The sequence below is a fragment of the Daldinia decipiens genome, assembly GCF_022478715.1.
Source record: "Daldinia decipiens strain CBS 113046 unplaced genomic scaffold F4813scaffold_44, whole genome shotgun sequence".
Lineage (NCBI taxonomy): Eukaryota > Fungi > Ascomycota > Sordariomycetes > Xylariales > Hypoxylaceae > Daldinia > Daldinia decipiens.
Genome location: NW_026054587.1, coordinates 139,228 through 157,273, shown reverse-complemented (window position 1 = coordinate 157,273; position 18,046 = coordinate 139,228). Strand labels below are relative to the sequence as shown.

Below are 18,046 nucleotides of genomic sequence, written 5' to 3'. Positions count from 1 at the left end.
GTGGTGCATTGATATATGCACGACGCATGATCATGTACCGAGATGTATATTGTTGTCAAATATAGCCGTAACAAAAGTATCATGTACCTAAGCCTAAACCTTGATTGTCTTCCAGCTTTACTAAGAGTATACTATCATCCAGCTTAACACATTCCAATTTACGATCGACATTGCCTATCGGAAACCCATTCCTGCAACTGCGAATAAGCCTCCTAGTATTGCAATGCTACTAGCCCCTAATTTTCCAACGCCGGCTGTCTCTATAGGCTGTATAGACGATGCAGTTTCGGCCACATAAGGCCCATCGCAGTGCCAGTAGTCCCCGTACGGCTCACAACCGATAGACTCCGTGGGACTTGGCGCAAGGGTTCCGAGGGTTTCGTTATTGTGAGTGCTGGATATAGTTACAAGGGCCGTGCTTGAAGCCGGACCATCGCAATGCCTGTGCATTCCAGTAAGTTTATTTTTATTTTTCTTTGGGGAATATTAAATAATGGAGTGCCTCACCAATGATCATCATGGGGATGACACCCTACAGATGCGGTCGGAGACGGCGGCAATGTTTGCGTAACAGCCGTCGAAGCGACGAGAAAAGTAGTAAGAATTGCGTTAAGGTTATACATATTATCAAAGCACTTGAAGTTTCACTGGCTGAGGAATCTAATGATGCTAATAAGTGCACAAACTCAATCAACAAGGCGATAGGTATGGATGACTTATATAGACACTCAGGCACGGGATTTCAATCTAACAAGGTTAACTATAGTTCTAAGCTGGAAATGATGAGCTGAGATCATATCTGATCCGATACTTGACTCATATTACTACAATCTCATGTTAACTATCCCAGCTAGAAGGACGAACTAAAGATTTCAATCAAGGATATTAGGCCGATAATTGACTGTTTGGATTGCTGCCAAGCTAACAACGTGGTCAATTATGACTTCATAAAAAGTTTCGTTCATCTTCGAAGTTGTAGGAAAGGAATCGAAAGCGCCTGTATAATGTGAAATGTTGGTATATAGGAAGAACCTTGATGGCCATTATTATAGACTATATCTTGGCTCTTTCTTTTTCGTCCTCTTGGCGTGGGTAGTTTACATTCTACGAACTGTGCCAAGTTATTGAAATATTCAGCTTTACCTCAGTGCTCTTTTCATATACAACGTGCAGTTACTCGACTCTATCACGAGGTAGAACCAAACAGCACAGAAACAGTATTTTTGTTCCGCAAGGAACTCTAACCTAGCTACGAGAGTCTTCATCTATACGTACTGAACATATATTTTGTTATAGATGTCTCATCTGGAATACTTACAGACTCATCTTCAATGTTAAGCTTTGGTAACCAAGATACGTTCAGAAACCTAAGAGGTCCAACAAGGTTACGGCCTTTCGTGTAACTAAACACCTGGGTTAGACAGCCTAAAACCTTGGTAGATAGCGAGTTCGATAAGTCAAGCCAATCCAAATAACCATACAGACTTCACCGCCTGCAAGTCAGGTCAGGTATATTGACTTTGGAGAATTATTCTCGACTTGACCTGGGAGCCCTCATAAAGACACAGCCACAGGAATTGCGCCAATCATATGGCATCAAAAATATATACGTGTATTAGGTATCTTTAGTTTATGTAATTGATACACAGATGAAAAATATTTACGATCTACCCAAGCCAGGTCAGGTCTAAGTCAGGTTAAGCTATTAACTGACTCATCGAACTCTCTGTTAGCAGAGAAAGAACGTACTTGCGTTGGGTAAAATGTTTATACACAAGTAGTATTTGACTCGAATTTGGTTGTCATATCTGATCTTTCATGAGACTTTCGTTAATCAGGTAGCTTTAAAATTGTTGCTATTCGGGCTATGATACGTACCTATGTTTTAAGTCACGTGTATAAACCTTGCTGCTATTTAACCAATCAAAACTATCGGAATACACAATTAGTAATATTATATTCAAATACATACGAAGACCCGGGCTAAAAGTCTTACATATTTAAGCTTAACAAAACTACATAAGGGTGAAAAGAAAATTGCACCGTCTTATTTAAGCTATAAATATAATAGTGAGCTACCTAGATTTAGTAGACGGGCCTCTATCCGACCTTCAGCTTAACGTATAGCGTATACAGTATTATTGAGTAAAAAGACGTACTAAACACGGTGCTAAGGATCTAGGTTAAACATGTGCAAACCTTTTGGCCCGGGTCTTCATATGAGGTAGCACACGTACTAGGTCATCCTTCATTTGAATGGTATACATGTCTTTTATATTTGAAACATATTATTTTGCAACACATAGCATTAAAAAATCAATGGTACCGGTCGCATTATGCTAGCTAGTTTGAATTACTTTATATGCACGGATGAACAACTTGCAATTATCGGTATACAATTGCATTATTAATGCCTTACATTATTATACATAACTTTACTGCATCTTATAGTTGAATAAAACAAATTACTTAGCTTATTACAACTTGGACCGTTATTTTCCTAATATCATGGGCAATACGATGATATAAGTTTTGAGTATAAAGAACATAAGGTAATTAAAAACCTTAGTTATTTAAATTGAAAGATAAGGATGTAGGTATCTAATGTAAAGATATACGAACCTACCTCTTAAATACTTTACATTTGGAGGTTTAAATGGTTTAAGTTGATTGGCTCTTGAATCTTGAATGCGGGGAAGTTTAGTCCATAAAGCTGATTAAGGATAGCTATATGCCTTGACTACTTTGGTGAACTGCCGCCGCTAAGCATCGCTAGTGCGTACTAGGCTTGGCAGGGGTTTTCTTATAAATGTAATTTTTGAAAGGGTCACTCATAACCTAACTATCAATTCGATCATAGATTGGATAGCAATACTTAATAAGTACTTAATATAAAATATTATAAGTGCTTGTAAAAAGAATAAAAAGAAAAAATTAGATCAATACACAGGATTGATCTAACAAGAACCGGATTGTTGCATTGAAATTAGGTGGTAATTAGGTGGTAGGCATTGTGGGCCATTTGCTGCATGCGTAACCTAACTCTTTAGCTTCGTGGCTATTTTTGACAGATGGTCCAAGCTGTAGTATAATAATACTCAACGTAGTGTCAGCGATTCCCACCATCCGAATTCTTAGATTTACCTTTTTTCCTCTTGCGAAATGTGTCGTTCGAATTATTGCAGTGCCAACGATAAATGATGTAACCCGTATATACAACCAATCAGTAGACTTGTTCCCTCTCCACTTCTAGACATGTATAAAAAGGCTTTTCAACTTCACGTAGTAGAACATTTAGATACTCACCCTGTTTAAGGTCATCCCGTTCATTTACGGAATTTCCAATTCTGATATCTCAAATCATCATCTCAACCCTGCATCGTAAAGTGTACGAAATAGCCCCTCCCACTTTTCATCGCACCTCAAAGTTATTTCCCGTATTCCATGACAATGTCGATCATGGAGGCGTTGGAGATGACTTCCTGGGTGAAGCTATCTCATTATTCTGCTGAGCAGACAGCTCTATGCATCGCCATTACGATCCTAGTCACGCTTGTGTTGCGCGCAACCATCGGCACTAAAGAAACAAGTTCCCTCCCTATCATAAATCCGAGGAAACGATTCGAGTTTTCAAACTTAGAACGTATCGCCGACTTTAAAGTCAATTGCCGAAAACTATTTCAAAAAGGAAGAACCATGTATCCGGAGCAACCCTATCGAATGATCTGCCCCGAGGGCGAGGTGATAGTTATGCCTCCCTGCCTCATCAACGAAGTACGAAGTGATCCTGCACTCGTATTTGTTGGAGTCGATAAGGAAGTGAGCGGCTGAATGATCCATTTTCCTCATTCAATCGAGACGGGACTGACAACTCATATAGGATAGCCACTCGCACATCCCTGGATTCGGCCCATTTGCCTTTCCTGAAGAAACAACAACTCTGGTGAACAAATATTTGAACAAGATCATAGGTATGACTGACTATCATTACGTATACGGAAGGTCGTGCTGATCATTCATATAGGCAAGCTCACTGGGCCAATATCGCAAGAGGCAGGGCTGGTCGTTGCTGAGCTTTTGTCTGACTGTCACGGTAAGGATAATGTCAACACCTTCAATCTTGTAAAGGAATTTATAAAGCTCAATATCATGCACAGATTGGATCACCATCAAACCATCCGAATATATTCTCTCAATGGTTGCTCGCGTAACTTCAAGAGTATTCCTCGGCGAGGAGATGTGCCGTAACAAAGAGTGGACTCAAGCTTCCTCCCAATACGCCCCCGCGGCCTTTGCTGGTGCAGGAGAATTGGAAGGCTGGCCAGCGTCTCTTCATCCTTTGATCCATTGGTTTCTCCCAAAATGTCAAGATGCTCGCGCCTGCCTTGCCAAAGCCCGACATGTTCTCCGGCCATACGTCGAGGAACGTTGCAAGTTGAAGGCGTCAGCCCAGAAAAAAGGGGACCCTGCGCCCATTTTTGAGGATTCAATTGAATGGTATGAACAAGTGATCAAGCATGCTTATGATCCGACGGTACCCCAGATGAGTTTATCCATGGCCGCCATTCATACAACAAGCGACCTGCTCAAAGAAACAATGATACGAATTGCTCAACACCCGGAACTCTTTGAGCCTCTTCGAAAAGAGGCGCTCGAAGCAATACGCCCCAACGGCCCAACTAAGACAGCTCTCTTCAACCTGAAGTTGATGGATAGTGTAATCAAAGAAACTCAGAGACTTAAACCACTCTTGATCTGTACGTATTATCCAGCTTGATATTAGCTGAGTAACAATTAACATGTTTTGCTTAGCTTCTATGCGTCGCATCGCACTCAAGGATATAACGCTCTCCAATGGACTTGTTATTCGCAAGGGCCAAAAGCTCGTGCTGGATAATTTGCAAATGCAAGACAGTACCTGCTACGAGGATCCTCTCCGATTCGATGCTTATCGATTCTTACGAATGCGTCAAATACCAGGCCAAGAGAACCATGCGCAATTGGTAAGCACAAGCATTGAGCACATGGGATTCGGGTATGGACTTCACGCATGTCCAGGACGTTTCTTCGCTGCCAACGAGATCAAGATCCTACTGTGTCATCTGCTATTCAAATATGAGTGGAAGCTCGTGGACGATTGTGTTCCTCAGCCATTCGATGTTGGATATGCCGTTGTCAGAGACCCTGGAGTAGAGTTAATGATCAGAAAGCGACAGCCGGAGATGGTCATTGATGCACTTGAATGATTCGATTTGATTAGACAATGGAGTATATTACTCCCTAGTCTTTCTCAGGAAACCTCGCTCATGGCTCTACGCAGAGTTTTGTTGCTTGAAGGTCGTTAGCGTCTGGTCAGACTTTCTTCCGGGACATACATATAGATACGTTAATTTCGCTATTTTCTTTTTTGGTTTTACCTAGAAGATTTTTACTATGTATCGCTTGCTATCTTATATAGTGCTTATCATGTCGTTATTATACATAGGTACCCATGTTCGCCTGGAAACTTTTCTTATCGCTTTCTAGTCAAGATGTCTTTGATAATATTACCAGTTAACCTTTATTGCCAGTTAATTTTGCAACGTCGTTATCATGGACATCTTAGGCTGGTGGGCAATACCCATGTATACTGCCTACGCTGAAGACAGCACTACCGCTAGCGCTAGTATAATGAACCACGTCACTACGAATCAGGTTCGTTCGGGTCCAAAGAGTATTCAGCACGGGATAGGTCAGGTCATAATCTACGCCTGTGGACATACAAGATAGTTCATGATCCCTGGAAGCCTCGGTCCCCCTATAAAGCACACCTAGACCGGTCCCCTAGGCGCAGAAGCCGACCTGAAATAACATATTGCAACCCGTACCGTGAGACCTCCGCAAACCGCTCGCTGTCTGTTGAAGCTGTTGGTGTGCCCCCTTGGAAAACTATAAGGGTGGATTTCAACGTCACCTCGGCGCACCTCTAATCGATGTATACGAGCAGCGTCAAGGGCACTGATCCAGTAAAAGCCCTTGTCTCCCAGGTATAAGAAGTTTCTGCCCCCTCTGGCAAAGGCGCTATAGGCGCTATAGGCGCCGTAGGACTCTAGAACGGGATGTTCGGAATGGCACCCTGCAATTATCGTATTGAATTCTCAGAGGGCATTGGCTCCACGGGCGTGCAGGTCATGATCGGTCAGCATCTGAGCATTCTAAGATAAGGTAGCCCTTGGTGGGCACAATCATATATCATATACATAAGATATCTTAACGCTATATAATACCAGTAACTTCCTACATTTGCACAGCAGAACATGACGTTCTAACCGGCAAGTTCGATAAGTCAGGTCAGGTTAAGCTATTAATTGACTCATTGAACTCGCTGGTTCTAACAGTATGACGTATCCAGATCCTGTTGGATAGGTACTTTTGTAACCAAAACATTTGTTGGTGCATAGCTGCCAATTCCGTGTTATTGCGCACGGTTGCTTTGACACTGACACCGGGTAACTGGTATAAGCCGTACCTATCGGGCGCCCGGATTCGTAATTATCCGCTCTAGAAAACCCATTCGGAATTTCGGGCACTTAGCACTATGCGACTACGGGCCCGGTTTCGGGCTAGAGATTAGTTCTACCGGGCCAAGCTTATATCTACATAGTATTGACGATCAATGCCTATTGTACACCTCCGTCAGTACCATGTATGGTAAACAATAGCTGCCCCCACTGCCCCCACTGCCCCCTATCCAAGTCCCGCCATCCAAGTCCCGCATGTAACTCGCAGCCAAATTCATGTGAAAAAATACGTAGTAACTTATTTTAGCAACTTATACGAGACTTATGTAATATCTTCAAATTCGAGATTAATAAAGGACCGGCGAATAGAAACTATGGTATTTTTCATAATGTACACTACATACGAAATCCCCTGGCAACTACTTATGGAGTATGTATGGGGGTAGTGGAGGCTGCTATGGTTTACCATACACTACCTACATACGTGGTAACTGACAGGTGTATTGTCGTATGCCTAGCACCAATCAAAACGTTAGACTATATAATGAATTTTTTGGGTAGTTAATACATTCTGAATACTTAGTGTCAGGTACAATTTATATAGGACGTCAAGTATTTACTACCTGATTGTATAGTAATGCGTACCGTTACAAGCCCCGGTCAAATTCTATAGAGTTGACAAATTCGGCTTAATACCCTCTTTTAAGCATCAGGGTTCAAAATTAGGCTCGGTATGTTTCAACGCACTGCAGGCAGGGATATAATCAGACAACTATCGCTTTAACTGTAGTTGCAACCTATAAAGTCTCTCAACAAGCCACGATACTTTTGCTCGACTCTCTTCAAAACAGAGTGTTTAACTTTGAAAACTGTCACCATCATGGTCGCAATAACAGACACCCTAATGCTATCTACGGATAAGGCTGCAATGCCGCGCCTTGCAGTGTTGCTTGCCTGTCTTGTGAGACCACTCCCTAACCCCCCAACTCCCTAACTTACTGTGGAAGAATCAAAGTCAAAACTAATCTGCAACAGGTGGTTGGATATATGATGTGGAGCGTCATATACAATCTCTTCTTCAGTCCTCTTCGCAAGGTTCCAGGCCCAATACTGTGGGCGATCTCACCCATTCCCCAAGGCCTTTCGCAATGTTTCGGGTCACCTCACATAAAGATTCGTGAGCTGCATCAAAAGTATGGCGATGTCGTTCGTACGGGGCCCAAGTCAGTCTCTCTACTTAATCATGACGCATGGAGGCAAGTGATTGGCCATCGCAAGGCAGGACAGCCGGAAAATCTGAAGGAGGCTTCCGTCTTCCAAGCAGTCCCCAATAGCATTATCGCCGCCGATTCCGAGAACCATAGTCGAATTCGTCGGGTACTTGCCAATGGGTTTTCCGCACAAAGCATGATCAAGCAAGAATCTCTGATCAGCGTTTACATTGATCTTTTCTTTGATCGATTGAGGGAACACCATCTTAAGGGCAAGCCTGTTGACGTGGTTAAGTGGTTCAACTATGTGACATTCGATGTTATTGGCGATTTGGCGTTTGGGGAGCCCTTTGGCTGCCTGGAAAATTCGGATTATCACAGTTGGGTTGCTATGATATTTCAACAATTCAAGGAGGTCCAGGTATTGGCGCAACTGCAAATAGCTTACCCAACCCTGAGTGCCGCCATTAGCCCGATACTTCAAAAGTTTGCCGCGAAGAAGATCCGAACGCACAATGAGTTGGTTGAGCTCAAAGTTGCTAAGCGACTTGCTTTACAGTCCGAACGACCTGACTTCATGGACGCTATGATTGCGCCAGGCCCAGATGGTAAACAGGTATGGGGTATTCTCTCCGTTTAGATGGTTTCCAATTCTTACCTTTGCGCTAGAAATTATCTCTCAGAGAACTGCAGGATAACGCGAGCGTATTGATTGTGGCTGGTTCCGAGACGACCGCAACCTCGTAAGTAACCGCTCTTGTTTCGAGGCCGTACGCTGACCGGAATTTATAGGTTATGTGGCATAACGTCCTTGCTATGTGCATACCCTGAAGTGCAGACTAAACTTCGCGAAGAGGTCTTGTCGGAATTTAGCAGCGAGTCTGAAATCACTCTTCTCAGCGTCCAGAAACTCAAATACATGACGGCGGTCATTGACGAGGGTTTGAGAGTTTATCCTGCGGCACCCGCTTCCATGCCACGCCTAATCCACCAAGGAGGTGCTACAATCTGCGACACATATCTTCCCCAGGGCGTGAGTTATCAGACCTATTGGTATCGAAGCGATTGGGAACTAACTTCTCAATACAGACTCTCGTGGACATTTGGCATTGGTCTATGTACCACAGCGAAAATAACTTTACCTTGCCTGAGTCGTTCATCCCTGAGCGATGGCTAGGCGACCCACGATTTGAAAATGACCACAAGGATGCGTTCCAACCCTTTTCCGTTGGAGGACGGAACTGCCTGGGCAGAAAGTAAGTTTTCAAGCCAAGAAAGCGTACCCATGTCTGAAAATATTAACAATAATTTCTAGCCTTGCATATGCAGAGATGAGACTGATTTTGGCGAGGCTCGTTTGGAACTACGATCTCTCATTAGTCAACGAGGCAGATAGAGACTGGGTTAAGGGCCAGAAGATGTGGGTTTTGTGGGATAAGCCAGCATTGCAAATACACCTTGAACGTCGGAAGGACCAGTGAAGCATGCCTGGATATCAGTAGCAAGTGCCTCGATTCTATGTAAGGGGCACGACTATTGCTATTATTTAACGCTCGGGGAAACAGCTGATTGTTGCTCCAAACATAGGCACCTGTCTAACAATCGAGTCCGAAGACGTATTGCCAAGGGCGTCTCGAGCTGTGTTGAAATGAGTAGTCAAGGGACTACTTCCAGGTACAGTAGATTGTATCTTAGATTAGAATGTATATATAAGAATCTCTCTCTTGTCAGATACCCCTTGATTGATGTCATATGTATTGTCCCCTGATACCTCCTCATTGATGTAGTAGATAGACCCCTAACCCACTTATACCTTGATACTGAAGGAAAAAACAACTTATTAGTGAGCTTAGGTATCAACTCACTCTCTACATACGTCATAAGAGCACTTAAACGGGTTCATATAAGGTATATATAGGTTTGTTGGTATAATTTGTGGTGTACTTGATCGCTACCTTATGGTGACTGCTGCAAGGTCCAGTCCTAGGCATTTTAGCGAGGACACACACATACATAAATAAGTATATATATACCTACCTAGGTTAGGCACCTATATCTATGTTGTTATTCCCCAATCTATCAAGCAGTTATGTTAGTCAACCAAGCCACCCACACTGCTCATATACCGTTCCTTTCAGCAGGAACCAACTCCCCGCAGGCCCGATTTATAAGCTTGACTCCCAAAGTATTGAAGATTGAAGAGCAAAGTAAAAGCTCGCAATCATTTATGTAATTCTCGCGCTCTCGTAAAAGCCGAATGCCTGATCCACCCTTAGTATGTCCATATAAGAGAACTGTCTCATTGGCTACTTTAGTTCGTCAGTGGATGGGGAGGAAGCGGGCCAGGATTCCGAATTAAGTAATTAATTAACTCCGATGCGTAGTATATGAGTATCAGTAAATTATGTCCATTAATCCCGGTAAGGGATGTAGTTGGTAAGTCCGCTGAATCCGAAACTCTAACATAGTAAGGAATGACTCGTAGAGCTTGAAAGCGAGACCGCCCCTAGGGTGGATTGAAAAGGCTATTCTGCTCGGTACCGAAGAATACCTAGAATAAATCGTGTTTGATCTCACGTATATAAAGTTAGACCAAAGCCTCCTTGTTTTACCTCCATCTACACAACGAAAGCTCATCACATCAAGCCAAATCAGCACTTCCTTCTTCTACCTTAACATATAATAATCCCGGGAAAATTCAACCTAAATCATCATGTCTCAGAGCAATTACGTTAAGAAGGTTGCGATTGTTGGAGTAAGTGGCCGTCTACCTCTTATAGGCCTATATCTACTGTACTAGACTTTTACTAACCAGTCATATCTACGTAATAGGCAACCGGAACGGTTGGGTCATTTATCGTGGAAGAGCTTCTGAAGCTAGGGAAGCATGAGATTACTGCTATCACACGTAAGAGCAGCTCGGCCGCTAATTCCGTCCCTGAAGGGGTAAATGTTGTCAAGGTGGACTACGACGGAGAATCAACATTGGTGAATGGGTTAAAGGGTCAGGATGCACTTATTATTACCATGGATACGAGGGCTGCCCCAGATACGCAGTCAAAACTCATTCGCGCTGCCGCCGCCGCTAACGTACCTTTCGTATTACCCAACGAATGGGGATGCGACATGGCAGACGAAGTTATGGGAAAAGATGTCCTTATAGGGGATATTGAACTTTCCTCGCGAAAGTTAGTCGAAGAGTTAGGCAAGAGTTCATGGATAGGTGTAGTAACGGGCTTTTGGTACGAGTACAGCCTTGGATTTGGAAAAGAAACGTACGGTATGGAGTGGAAGACGCGGACTTGGACGTTTTTCGATAATGGCGAAACCAAGATGAATACTACTGTGCGTATAACCTACTAACTTTCCCCTTGTTTATGGCATGCTAACAAGGTCACATCCAGACCTGGCCGCAGGTAGGCAGAGCCGTAGCCAAACTACTCTCTTTGCCAATCGAACCCGAGAAAGATGGGGTCCCGAACTTGTCGAGTTACAAGAACAAGTTCGTATATGTGTCTTCATTCTATCTTAGCCAAAAAGACATGTTCGCTGCTGTTCTACATGCTACAGGGACTAAAGAGTCGGATTGGAAAATTGAATACGAGGAAAGCGACAAACGTTTCCAAGACGCGAGGAAACGACTATTTGGTGGCGAGACGCTAGCCTACCCTCAACTTCTCTACAGTAGAGCCTTTCGGGACGCCTGTAACGACTTCAAGGGTAAATATGGAACCGTTGCTAACGATGTCCTGGGTCTTCCCGAAGAGGATCTTGATGAGGCCACTAAGCGTGCTATTGACCGTGCTGAAAAGGGCCTCAAGTACCACCAAGCAAGGCACCAAGATAGACACAACTGATGAGGAAATCCTAGTGCTGGTACGAATGTACACAACTATACGCGATACTTTAAACGTATGAGATCGCACGAGTTTTAGGTCTGTAGACATAGAAATATTTACTTAGAACACATTTCTGAATCCTAATGTGAATCCTTATTAGTCAATATTTGTGATTATTTTATCGCTTGTCCTATTCCAAGGATAGGGGGGAGATTTTCTCCGTATTTAGACCAGTCATCACTCCTGACGACTATCCTAGACGAGGCCTGGGCTCGCTTTACCAAAGATCAATCCCGCCGACGAACTCATAGATACAAATTGCATTAAAGCATAATACATCTCGCCGGCTATCATGCTGGGATCGATTGGCATATGCGGCCAAGTCACAAAGAAGGAAAACCCAACCACAGAAATCATTGTGGTTAATATACCTACTGCCATCCAGAGACAAACCGTATGCGCCCAGAAGCTTTCGGTACATTTGTCCAAGGCAGTACTTATAAGCAATGGAAGGATCTCGGATAAGATCGAGGTAGCACATACGAACCCGAGATAGATGTCTCGGCGTCCGGGTGCCAGTGATGACCAAATGCCGGTAAAGGGGTTAGTTGGTGGTGTCATGTATACGGCTTCTCCGTTATAGAGTCGGATTTGATGAAGTAGTTTATGAGGACTAAGAAACGCGACGGCTGATGAAGCTTGTTAGCATTACAATCCAAAGATGGGAATGATTTGTTAAACTCACCATAGAAGAATGATCCCCATATTATTGAGATCAAGACGCCGATCGTAGTGAACATAAACCGCACAACGCGCCACCTACCCGTCATAAATTGTGTGTAGTTCTGGCCGTCCCCCACAATGGTATAAATCATCAAGCCGATTATCACGCCGCATAACAACGCTAGAAAAAGCAGCTTCCCGGTCCATGTGAGGATAAAAAAGGGCATATGATCACCTTTCCTCCACCGCCGAGAAGTTTTCCCCCGTGCAAAAGCCACTGACTTCCCACTCCCCCTCAAAGACTGTGCCTCATTCGGGATGAGTAACCCATATTTAAGCTCCCCATTGTCTCTATAGGAATCCAAAGTAAAGGACACCCCTGCCAATGCCTTATTTACATATTCGTATGTTACCCGGCCGTTTTTTTCACGCAGACGCCGCAATATCAAGGTGCGAATTTCGTTGTTCGCCGCGAGCTGTCCCATGTGGAATAAACTCCAAGGGTTCCAGCTTAATCCCGTCTTCCATTTTCGAAGCACAACCGCAGTTAGCCCGATGAGAACAGTCATAAAGGCGAGGAGTGCTACAGCGACTTGGGCTGGCACTGGGTTGACACCAAGGGCCATGGTACAGACAGAGGAGTCTCCTCTTGACCCTGCACAGTTCGGACCACCTAGGATAATCCGGACGGATTCGGAAGTCAACGGAACCATAACCACACTTCCCAATACCAAAAGCCCGGTCAGGGTAAGGAGGCTTTCCCCATTTGATAGTGAGCGAAAGCGCGCCTTGATGTTCCATATACCTGAGGTCTGAAAACATAGAGTGTCACGAGCCAGTGCCCCTCGAGTTGCCGTTAGTGCGTGGAATGGGTGATAAAGCCTTGCATTTTGGTCGATCATCCTGATCGGAATCGACACAGCAATCGCGATAAACGTAGGAAGCATAAGTCCCAAGAAATATTTCCCGTTGGAAATAGGGACAATACTTAATGCCTTCTGGTTTTTGGAATTCGGCGAGACTTCCGAAGTTGGCGTTGCAAAAACCGTCGTTGTCACAGATAGGGGGACAAGCTCGGTTTTTGTCAGGGTTGCTACACCGTTCTCGTTAAAAAGGGTAGTTAGCATAGCGACCTCTGTGACCATAGATGTCTTAGTGGCCGTTGGATGACCAGCATCGTTGTATAAAACTTCTGTAGATAGACCCAGATAATAATCCTTGGTTAATGTCGCCCGTCCTTGATAGTCCGTCAGAGTCGTCTGTCTTGGGTAGCGAAGCACGATCTGCGTCCCTGTGAGGGTGGGGTTTCCGTGAGCATCTTTATAAACGACTGTTTCCATAGATGCTTGTGCCAAGATAGTCTCCGTTCGAGTTGGTTTGCCATGTGAGTCCGTAAGTGTAGTAACATACTTCGTTACTGAATCATCTAGCGCGGCTTTTATCCCCTTGGCAAAAGTAGTTACGAACGTTACACCATCTCGAGTAGTCGAAGTCGTTATTGTTGTAGTTATAGACGTAGGTGGTGGCGGCCCATCAGGAATATTAGTAATCGTTATGAAAGGCTCCGGTAATCCAGTCTCTGTCGTTTTAGATACCGGCGGTGGTGGTTGTAATGTCCGAGTTGGGATGTTACCTGTAGTCGTGCTAGATGGAGATAGTGTTACAGCTTGAGATTTGGAATATGTTGAAGATAAAGAACCCGAGGTGTACTTGGTGTTACTATCCATCGTGCTAGTTTTGACGGATGTCTTTTCGCTAGTCAAGCTGCTAGAAGACGCGGATTTTGTTTCTGTTGACGGATCACTTGGGGACTCCCCCGTAGTTTTAGTTGTAGTAATTGTACTAGAAGTAGTTGTGCTCGAAAACTGTATGTTAGACGAGCTAATTGGCAGACGTGTAGTAGTCCCTAGGGGTTCTGTTGCGGTTCCAGGAGACCCCGTTGAGGTCGAAAATGGAAGGTCTGTGGTTGAAGCTAGAGGTGGGCTCGGTTTAGTTACGCTAGAGGAAGTCGGCGGTGGCGGCGGTGGCGGCGGCTGCGTGGTTCCCGTTGTCGTAGGGCCTGTCCAAGGAGGATCAGGACCTGTGGATAATGTCAATGTAGGTTCTGTCTCTGTTGAATCGGCGCTAGTAGGAGGGCCCGAGGCTGTTGGCCGCGAGGACGATGATGGTGTAGAAGGCATAGAAGTTTCATCGGAACTTGTAGGCTGTGAAGTAGGCGGATCTAGTATTGGAGGTTGACCTGAATGGTCTGGACGGCCTGGATGATTCGACGTAGGCCACGGCCACTGATTCCCCGGCGATGAACTTCCATGTGGCCCCGTAGGATCCTGTGTTTCTGGTAATGTAACCGATGACGAGGACTTTAGTGTAGATGATGAAGCTGGTGGAGCTGGTGGAACTGGTGGTATAGGTAGTGTAAAGGGAGGCGATGGAAAAGATTTAGATGAAGAGGTAGTTGATGGTAAAGGCGGAAGAGGAACTTCCGAAGTCGATGTTGGAAGCGATGGCTGGGGCTCTGACGGCAGAGTTATAATTGGTACCGTGTGTGATGTTGATATCTCAGTTGTCGTCCCTCCTCCTACTGGAGGTACTGTTGTTATTTGCGATATTGAGCTTGGGGATAATGTAGCCTCAGGAATGGTATAAGATGTAACTTCAGTAAATGTAGGTATGGTTGTCACCGGCCTAGTTTCGTTCTGGCGTTTGAAATGAGCTAGATTTCTAGGAACATGAGTCTTAATTTCAGAATTGAGTCGATGGTAGATTTTTTTAGTGTGTTCGTATTCTTGAGAGAATGGATTAACCCCTGAATGATTTGGAAGATATTGAATCGCAAGTTCAGCTAACGCAATAAGGGCTGCTAGAGTTAAGAAAAGGACAACTAAAAATTTCCCTCTTAATACAAGGGGTTTATAGTTCCTTTTCTCATTTTTATCTTCTTCCTCGGTCCTCCCTTCAGATCCACAGTAGCTTATGCCATGCCAATTATCATCAACAGAAAGTCCCCCAGAAGAAAGGTAAGGGGCAACGGGTTTAGAATGAACTTCCAGCCCGAGACCAGCCCTAGCACTTGATATTGGCGATAGGCCTACAGCTTCAGGGCCATAATATCCACCACAATACTCCACGTATTCTCCGGTCTTTGCTTCATGACGCCTTAGCGGTACGTCTAAATAATCACCATTGGTGAGTGTTGTATCTGAAAAAGCGGGCGAGGTACGTGTGCTTTCTTGAGCCTTTTCTTGCTGTATGGTGCTTTGTCGAAGTACCTGTTGCACCTGACTGCGAAAATCACTTTTTGGGGCCCATCTCCGCTGTGGTTGCTGTTCGCTAACATGGTCCTCTTGCGGAATCGGGGTGAACCCACCGCGGCGGACGCCAGACATCCTTGCGCTGCGTAAAAGCGGTTCAAATACCTTGCCATATGTCGGAAATAAGATTGATAAGTGACATCTTGGATATCCCACGACATGGCGAGGTCTTAAATAATGTCTTGAGCCCTTAGCAGTAATCCGCAAGTTGGTCCATAGCGGTGTGGCTTAGAGGAGATGTAAGAATACCCCTCAGCAAGGTTACAACTCGGCGATTTGATCCCACTGTAATAGTGCGGTTCTTCGAAAGAGGGTGTGATAATAATACAGTCAAGGAATATAAATGGTTCATGATCCTAGATCGAGATGCAAGCTGACTAGTAGAGCCAACCGTTGCATCGTGCACTTGTGCAGCCTGCCTCAAATAGCCCCAACATGCATACAGACTCCTAAATTTGTCCATATGGGTAACACCAGTTCTCGATTTGTTTTCGCTGCCCTCACCAGCAACAATATCTTTCACTCATACGATTTTTAGCGAATTATAAAGCTGCCTATTAATAGAAGGTTAGATTCAACACACTAACTATAGAATTATTCTTAACTTCATCCCCATATAGGGCATGAGAGGGCCCTATTACTGTCAATAAGCGACATTATGTCCTACTAGATACCGGCTGTAAGTAGCTCCCCTGCGAAATGCAAGCTATCTTTCTACCCTTCTACGATTGACGGTAGTAAGATTAATAGGATCTCCATGTCTTTTCCTAGGTTCTTATGGAAAACACCAACGGCGCACGCCTCGACATCAATCAACTCGCGCTATTATGAGTACAGGTAATTGATCCTTACTACAACCATAGTGTAACACCCCTAGTTCCGACGGTTAGACTTATTCTGGAAGAATAACCTTAGTGATGGCGAAGAGTTTAGATACAGTCGGAATGCCTCCGGCCCAAAAGTACCTAAATTATATCGTTAGCTTTCTGAGGCATCATTACTGTCAACGAATGACTCAACATGTCGAGAGGACTACTTCAAGCAGCGCAATCTCACGAGCTATTGCAGCTACATCATGATTTCATAGGATTCCTCAGTAGTTATTTTGAGAGACATCGGTTTCCTTTCACAAAAGGGGCTTCGATGTTCGATTTCCGGCGGTAGGGAAGCTATCTCACAATCAACAAGTAGCCAGCCAGGAAAATCCCCAATAGCGAATAACTGTGCTATGATGGGTGACTATATGTGAGATTGTTAATGACTGTTCCCCAAAAAAACATAGTCCAGCATTTACTCTTAGTGTTATAAGACTGAGCTAACTCACTCGATCATCCACACTTATACATAGGTTGGCATAACTAATACCTTGAGCCCCTATAATCACTACTCCTCACCGCCCCCAAGAGAACTGGCTACCTAGGTATTTATCAGAAAGTCGCCTATGCGACCACGAAATGGAGCAGAATTATTCCCTAGTCGAGGCGACGCATCATTTCAAGTCAATACCATGGTGCGTCGCTCTTCTTGAGCGTCCTGGTGTGATTACATTTACCCCCACCTCTCGATTGCCAGAGGATCCTACCGGTCACTCTCCAACTCAAGACCAATTATTTCGGAAGACGCTCAACAATGCCGACACCGTGCCTCACTGTATCGGCTTCTACCAAGACCCGGTTTCCTCTGATTTGGATATAGAGGAAAGCCCTTCTGCCTCGTTGGGCTCGTCCTCACAACTTAGCCCAAAACTTTTCATCAACTCCGCACCCCTTATTTTCGACCTATGTCCAGGTGTGAATGGATATAATGGGACAGCCCAAGGCGGATTCATCAGCTCCCTGATAGATGAGGCAATGGGAAACCTCATTTTTACCAATTATCAAGTTCAGGGGCGTGAAGAGGCACAAGGGCGGCGTTTGCCACGAGGCGTTTTGAATTTGAATAACGCCCGATTCTTTACTGCGAGCATGACTGTGCGGTTTCTGAAGCATTTACCTACCCCACAGACTGTCGTCGTGACAGCATCTCTTAACAGAATAGAGGGGCGGAAAATGAGTTTAGACGTAACGGTCAAGAACAAACACCAGGTGGAGTTTGCAAGATGTGATGGTCTCTGGATGTCGCTGCCAAAGGAGAAGATGTGACTGATAAGTAATAACTTCCGTGATTTCAATCCTATCAAGGATCCGGTTACCATATATCTCCACTACTAGTAGCTACCTAGGTAATTACTTCAAACTACCTTATGTTACCCCAACTGGTATCTCTGTAGACCATATAGTCTATTTAGTAATTATTGAAGTAGATATTAGTCAGTAATTGCCAGTTGCTTGGTGCTAACATACGACTTGATCAACACTGATAATATCATAGGTCTGGGTTAAATAACTTGAATGGTAATCTACAAGAAATAGGTATTAACTAAATGTCTAATTAAGGAGGTCTATTAATAATAAACTCTACAT

The 18,046-nt window shown here is 44.3% G+C and overlaps 6 protein-coding genes across 6 annotated transcripts; 4 read left to right on the top strand and 2 right to left on the bottom strand.

Annotated features, from left to right (window-relative positions):
- Nucleotides 1–36: 36 nt before the first annotated feature.
- On the bottom strand, nt 37–700 carry F4813DRAFT_373716 (uncharacterized protein). The gene is made up of 2 exons (XM_049244846.1): nt 508–700; nt 37–442 (listed from the first exon to the last, which is right to left on the bottom strand). The coding sequence occupies exons 1-2, from the start codon at nt 621–623 to the stop codon at nt 175–177; spliced, it is 384 nt and encodes a 127-aa protein (XP_049095651.1). The 5' UTR covers nt 624–700; the 3' UTR covers nt 37–174.
- A 2,649-nt stretch (nt 701–3,349) lies between these two features.
- Nucleotides 3,350–5,419, top strand: F4813DRAFT_248235 (cytochrome P450). The gene is made up of 5 exons (XM_049240112.1): nt 3,350–3,819; nt 3,881–3,971; nt 4,025–4,093; nt 4,158–4,757; nt 4,813–5,419. The coding sequence occupies exons 1-5, from the start codon at nt 3,445–3,447 to the stop codon at nt 5,244–5,246; spliced, it is 1,569 nt and encodes a 522-aa protein (XP_049095650.1). The 5' UTR covers nt 3,350–3,444; the 3' UTR covers nt 5,247–5,419.
- Nucleotides 5,420–7,068: 1,649 nt separating this feature from the next.
- On the top strand, nt 7,069–9,486 carry F4813DRAFT_373714 (cytochrome P450 monooxygenase). Its single transcript, XM_049244845.1, has 6 exons — nt 7,069–7,461; nt 7,536–8,327; nt 8,381–8,454; nt 8,504–8,744; nt 8,801–8,967; nt 9,027–9,486. Exons 1-6 carry the CDS (start codon nt 7,381–7,383, stop codon nt 9,190–9,192), a joined length of 1,521 nt encoding a protein of 506 aa, XP_049095649.1. The 5' UTR covers nt 7,069–7,380; the 3' UTR covers nt 9,193–9,486.
- Nucleotides 9,487–10,194: 708 nt separating this feature from the next.
- F4813DRAFT_248215 (NAD(P)-binding protein) lies at nt 10,195–11,612 on the top strand. Its single transcript, XM_049240111.1, has 3 exons — nt 10,195–10,466; nt 10,544–11,056; nt 11,116–11,612. Exons 1-3 carry the CDS (start codon nt 10,425–10,427, stop codon nt 11,566–11,568), a joined length of 1,008 nt encoding a protein of 335 aa, XP_049095648.1. The 5' UTR covers nt 10,195–10,424; the 3' UTR covers nt 11,569–11,612.
- Nucleotides 11,613–11,637: 25 nt separating this feature from the next.
- Nucleotides 11,638–15,907, bottom strand: F4813DRAFT_373711 (uncharacterized protein). Its single transcript, XM_049244844.1, has 2 exons — nt 12,296–15,907; nt 11,638–12,239 (listed from the first exon to the last, which is right to left on the bottom strand). Exons 1-2 carry the CDS (start codon nt 15,657–15,659, stop codon nt 11,806–11,808), a joined length of 3,798 nt encoding a protein of 1,265 aa, XP_049095647.1. The 5' UTR covers nt 15,660–15,907; the 3' UTR covers nt 11,638–11,805.
- A 608-nt stretch (nt 15,908–16,515) lies between these two features.
- On the top strand, nt 16,516–17,935 carry F4813DRAFT_373700 (HotDog domain-containing protein). Its single transcript, XM_049244843.1, has one exon. The coding sequence runs from the start codon at nt 17,039–17,041 to the stop codon at nt 17,723–17,725; it is 687 nt and encodes a 228-aa protein (XP_049095646.1). The 5' UTR covers nt 16,516–17,038; the 3' UTR covers nt 17,726–17,935.
- The last annotated feature ends 111 nt before the right edge of the window (nt 17,936–18,046 follow it).

Excerpts from the sequence above, each read along its gene's own strand:
- F4813DRAFT_373700 (XM_049244843.1), top strand. The coding sequence starts at position 17,039 with ATGGAGCAGAATTATTCCCTAGTCGAGGCGACGCATCATTTCAAGTCA.
- F4813DRAFT_373714 (XM_049244845.1), top strand. The coding sequence starts at position 7,381 with ATGGTCGCAATAACAGACACCCTAATGCTATCTACGGATAAGGCTGCA. Across the intron at positions 7,462-7,535 it reads CAGTGTTGCTTGCCTGTCTT|GTGGTTGGATATATGATGTG; the intron begins GTGAGACCACTC and ends AATCTGCAACAG. Across the intron at positions 8,328-8,380 it reads CAGGCCCAGATGGTAAACAG|AAATTATCTCTCAGAGAACT; the intron begins GTATGGGGTATT and ends CCTTTGCGCTAG.
- F4813DRAFT_373716 (XM_049244846.1), bottom strand. The coding sequence starts at position 623 with ATGTATAACCTTAACGCAATTCTTACTACTTTTCTCGTCGCTTCGACG. Across the intron at positions 443-507 it reads CATCCCCATGATGATCATTG|GCATTGCGATGGTCCGGCTT; the intron begins GTGAGGCACTCC and ends TGGAATGCACAG.
- F4813DRAFT_373711 (XM_049244844.1), bottom strand. The coding sequence starts at position 15,659 with ATGTCTGGCGTCCGCCGCGGTGGGTTCACCCCGATTCCGCAAGAGGAC. Across the intron at positions 12,240-12,295 it reads ATGGGGATCATTCTTCTATG|CCGTCGCGTTTCTTAGTCCT; the intron begins GTGAGTTTAACA and ends AAGCTTCATCAG.
- F4813DRAFT_248235 (XM_049240112.1), top strand. The coding sequence starts at position 3,445 with ATGACAATGTCGATCATGGAGGCGTTGGAGATGACTTCCTGGGTGAAG. Across the intron at positions 3,972-4,024 it reads ATATTTGAACAAGATCATAG|GCAAGCTCACTGGGCCAATA; the intron begins GTATGACTGACT and ends TCATTCATATAG. Across the intron at positions 4,094-4,157 it reads GCTTTTGTCTGACTGTCACG|ATTGGATCACCATCAAACCA; the intron begins GTAAGGATAATG and ends TATCATGCACAG.
- F4813DRAFT_248215 (XM_049240111.1), top strand. The coding sequence starts at position 10,425 with ATGTCTCAGAGCAATTACGTTAAGAAGGTTGCGATTGTTGGA. Across the intron at positions 10,467-10,543 it reads AGAAGGTTGCGATTGTTGGA|GCAACCGGAACGGTTGGGTC; the intron begins GTAAGTGGCCGT and ends TCTACGTAATAG. Across the intron at positions 11,057-11,115 it reads AAACCAAGATGAATACTACT|ACCTGGCCGCAGGTAGGCAG; the intron begins GTGCGTATAACC and ends GGTCACATCCAG.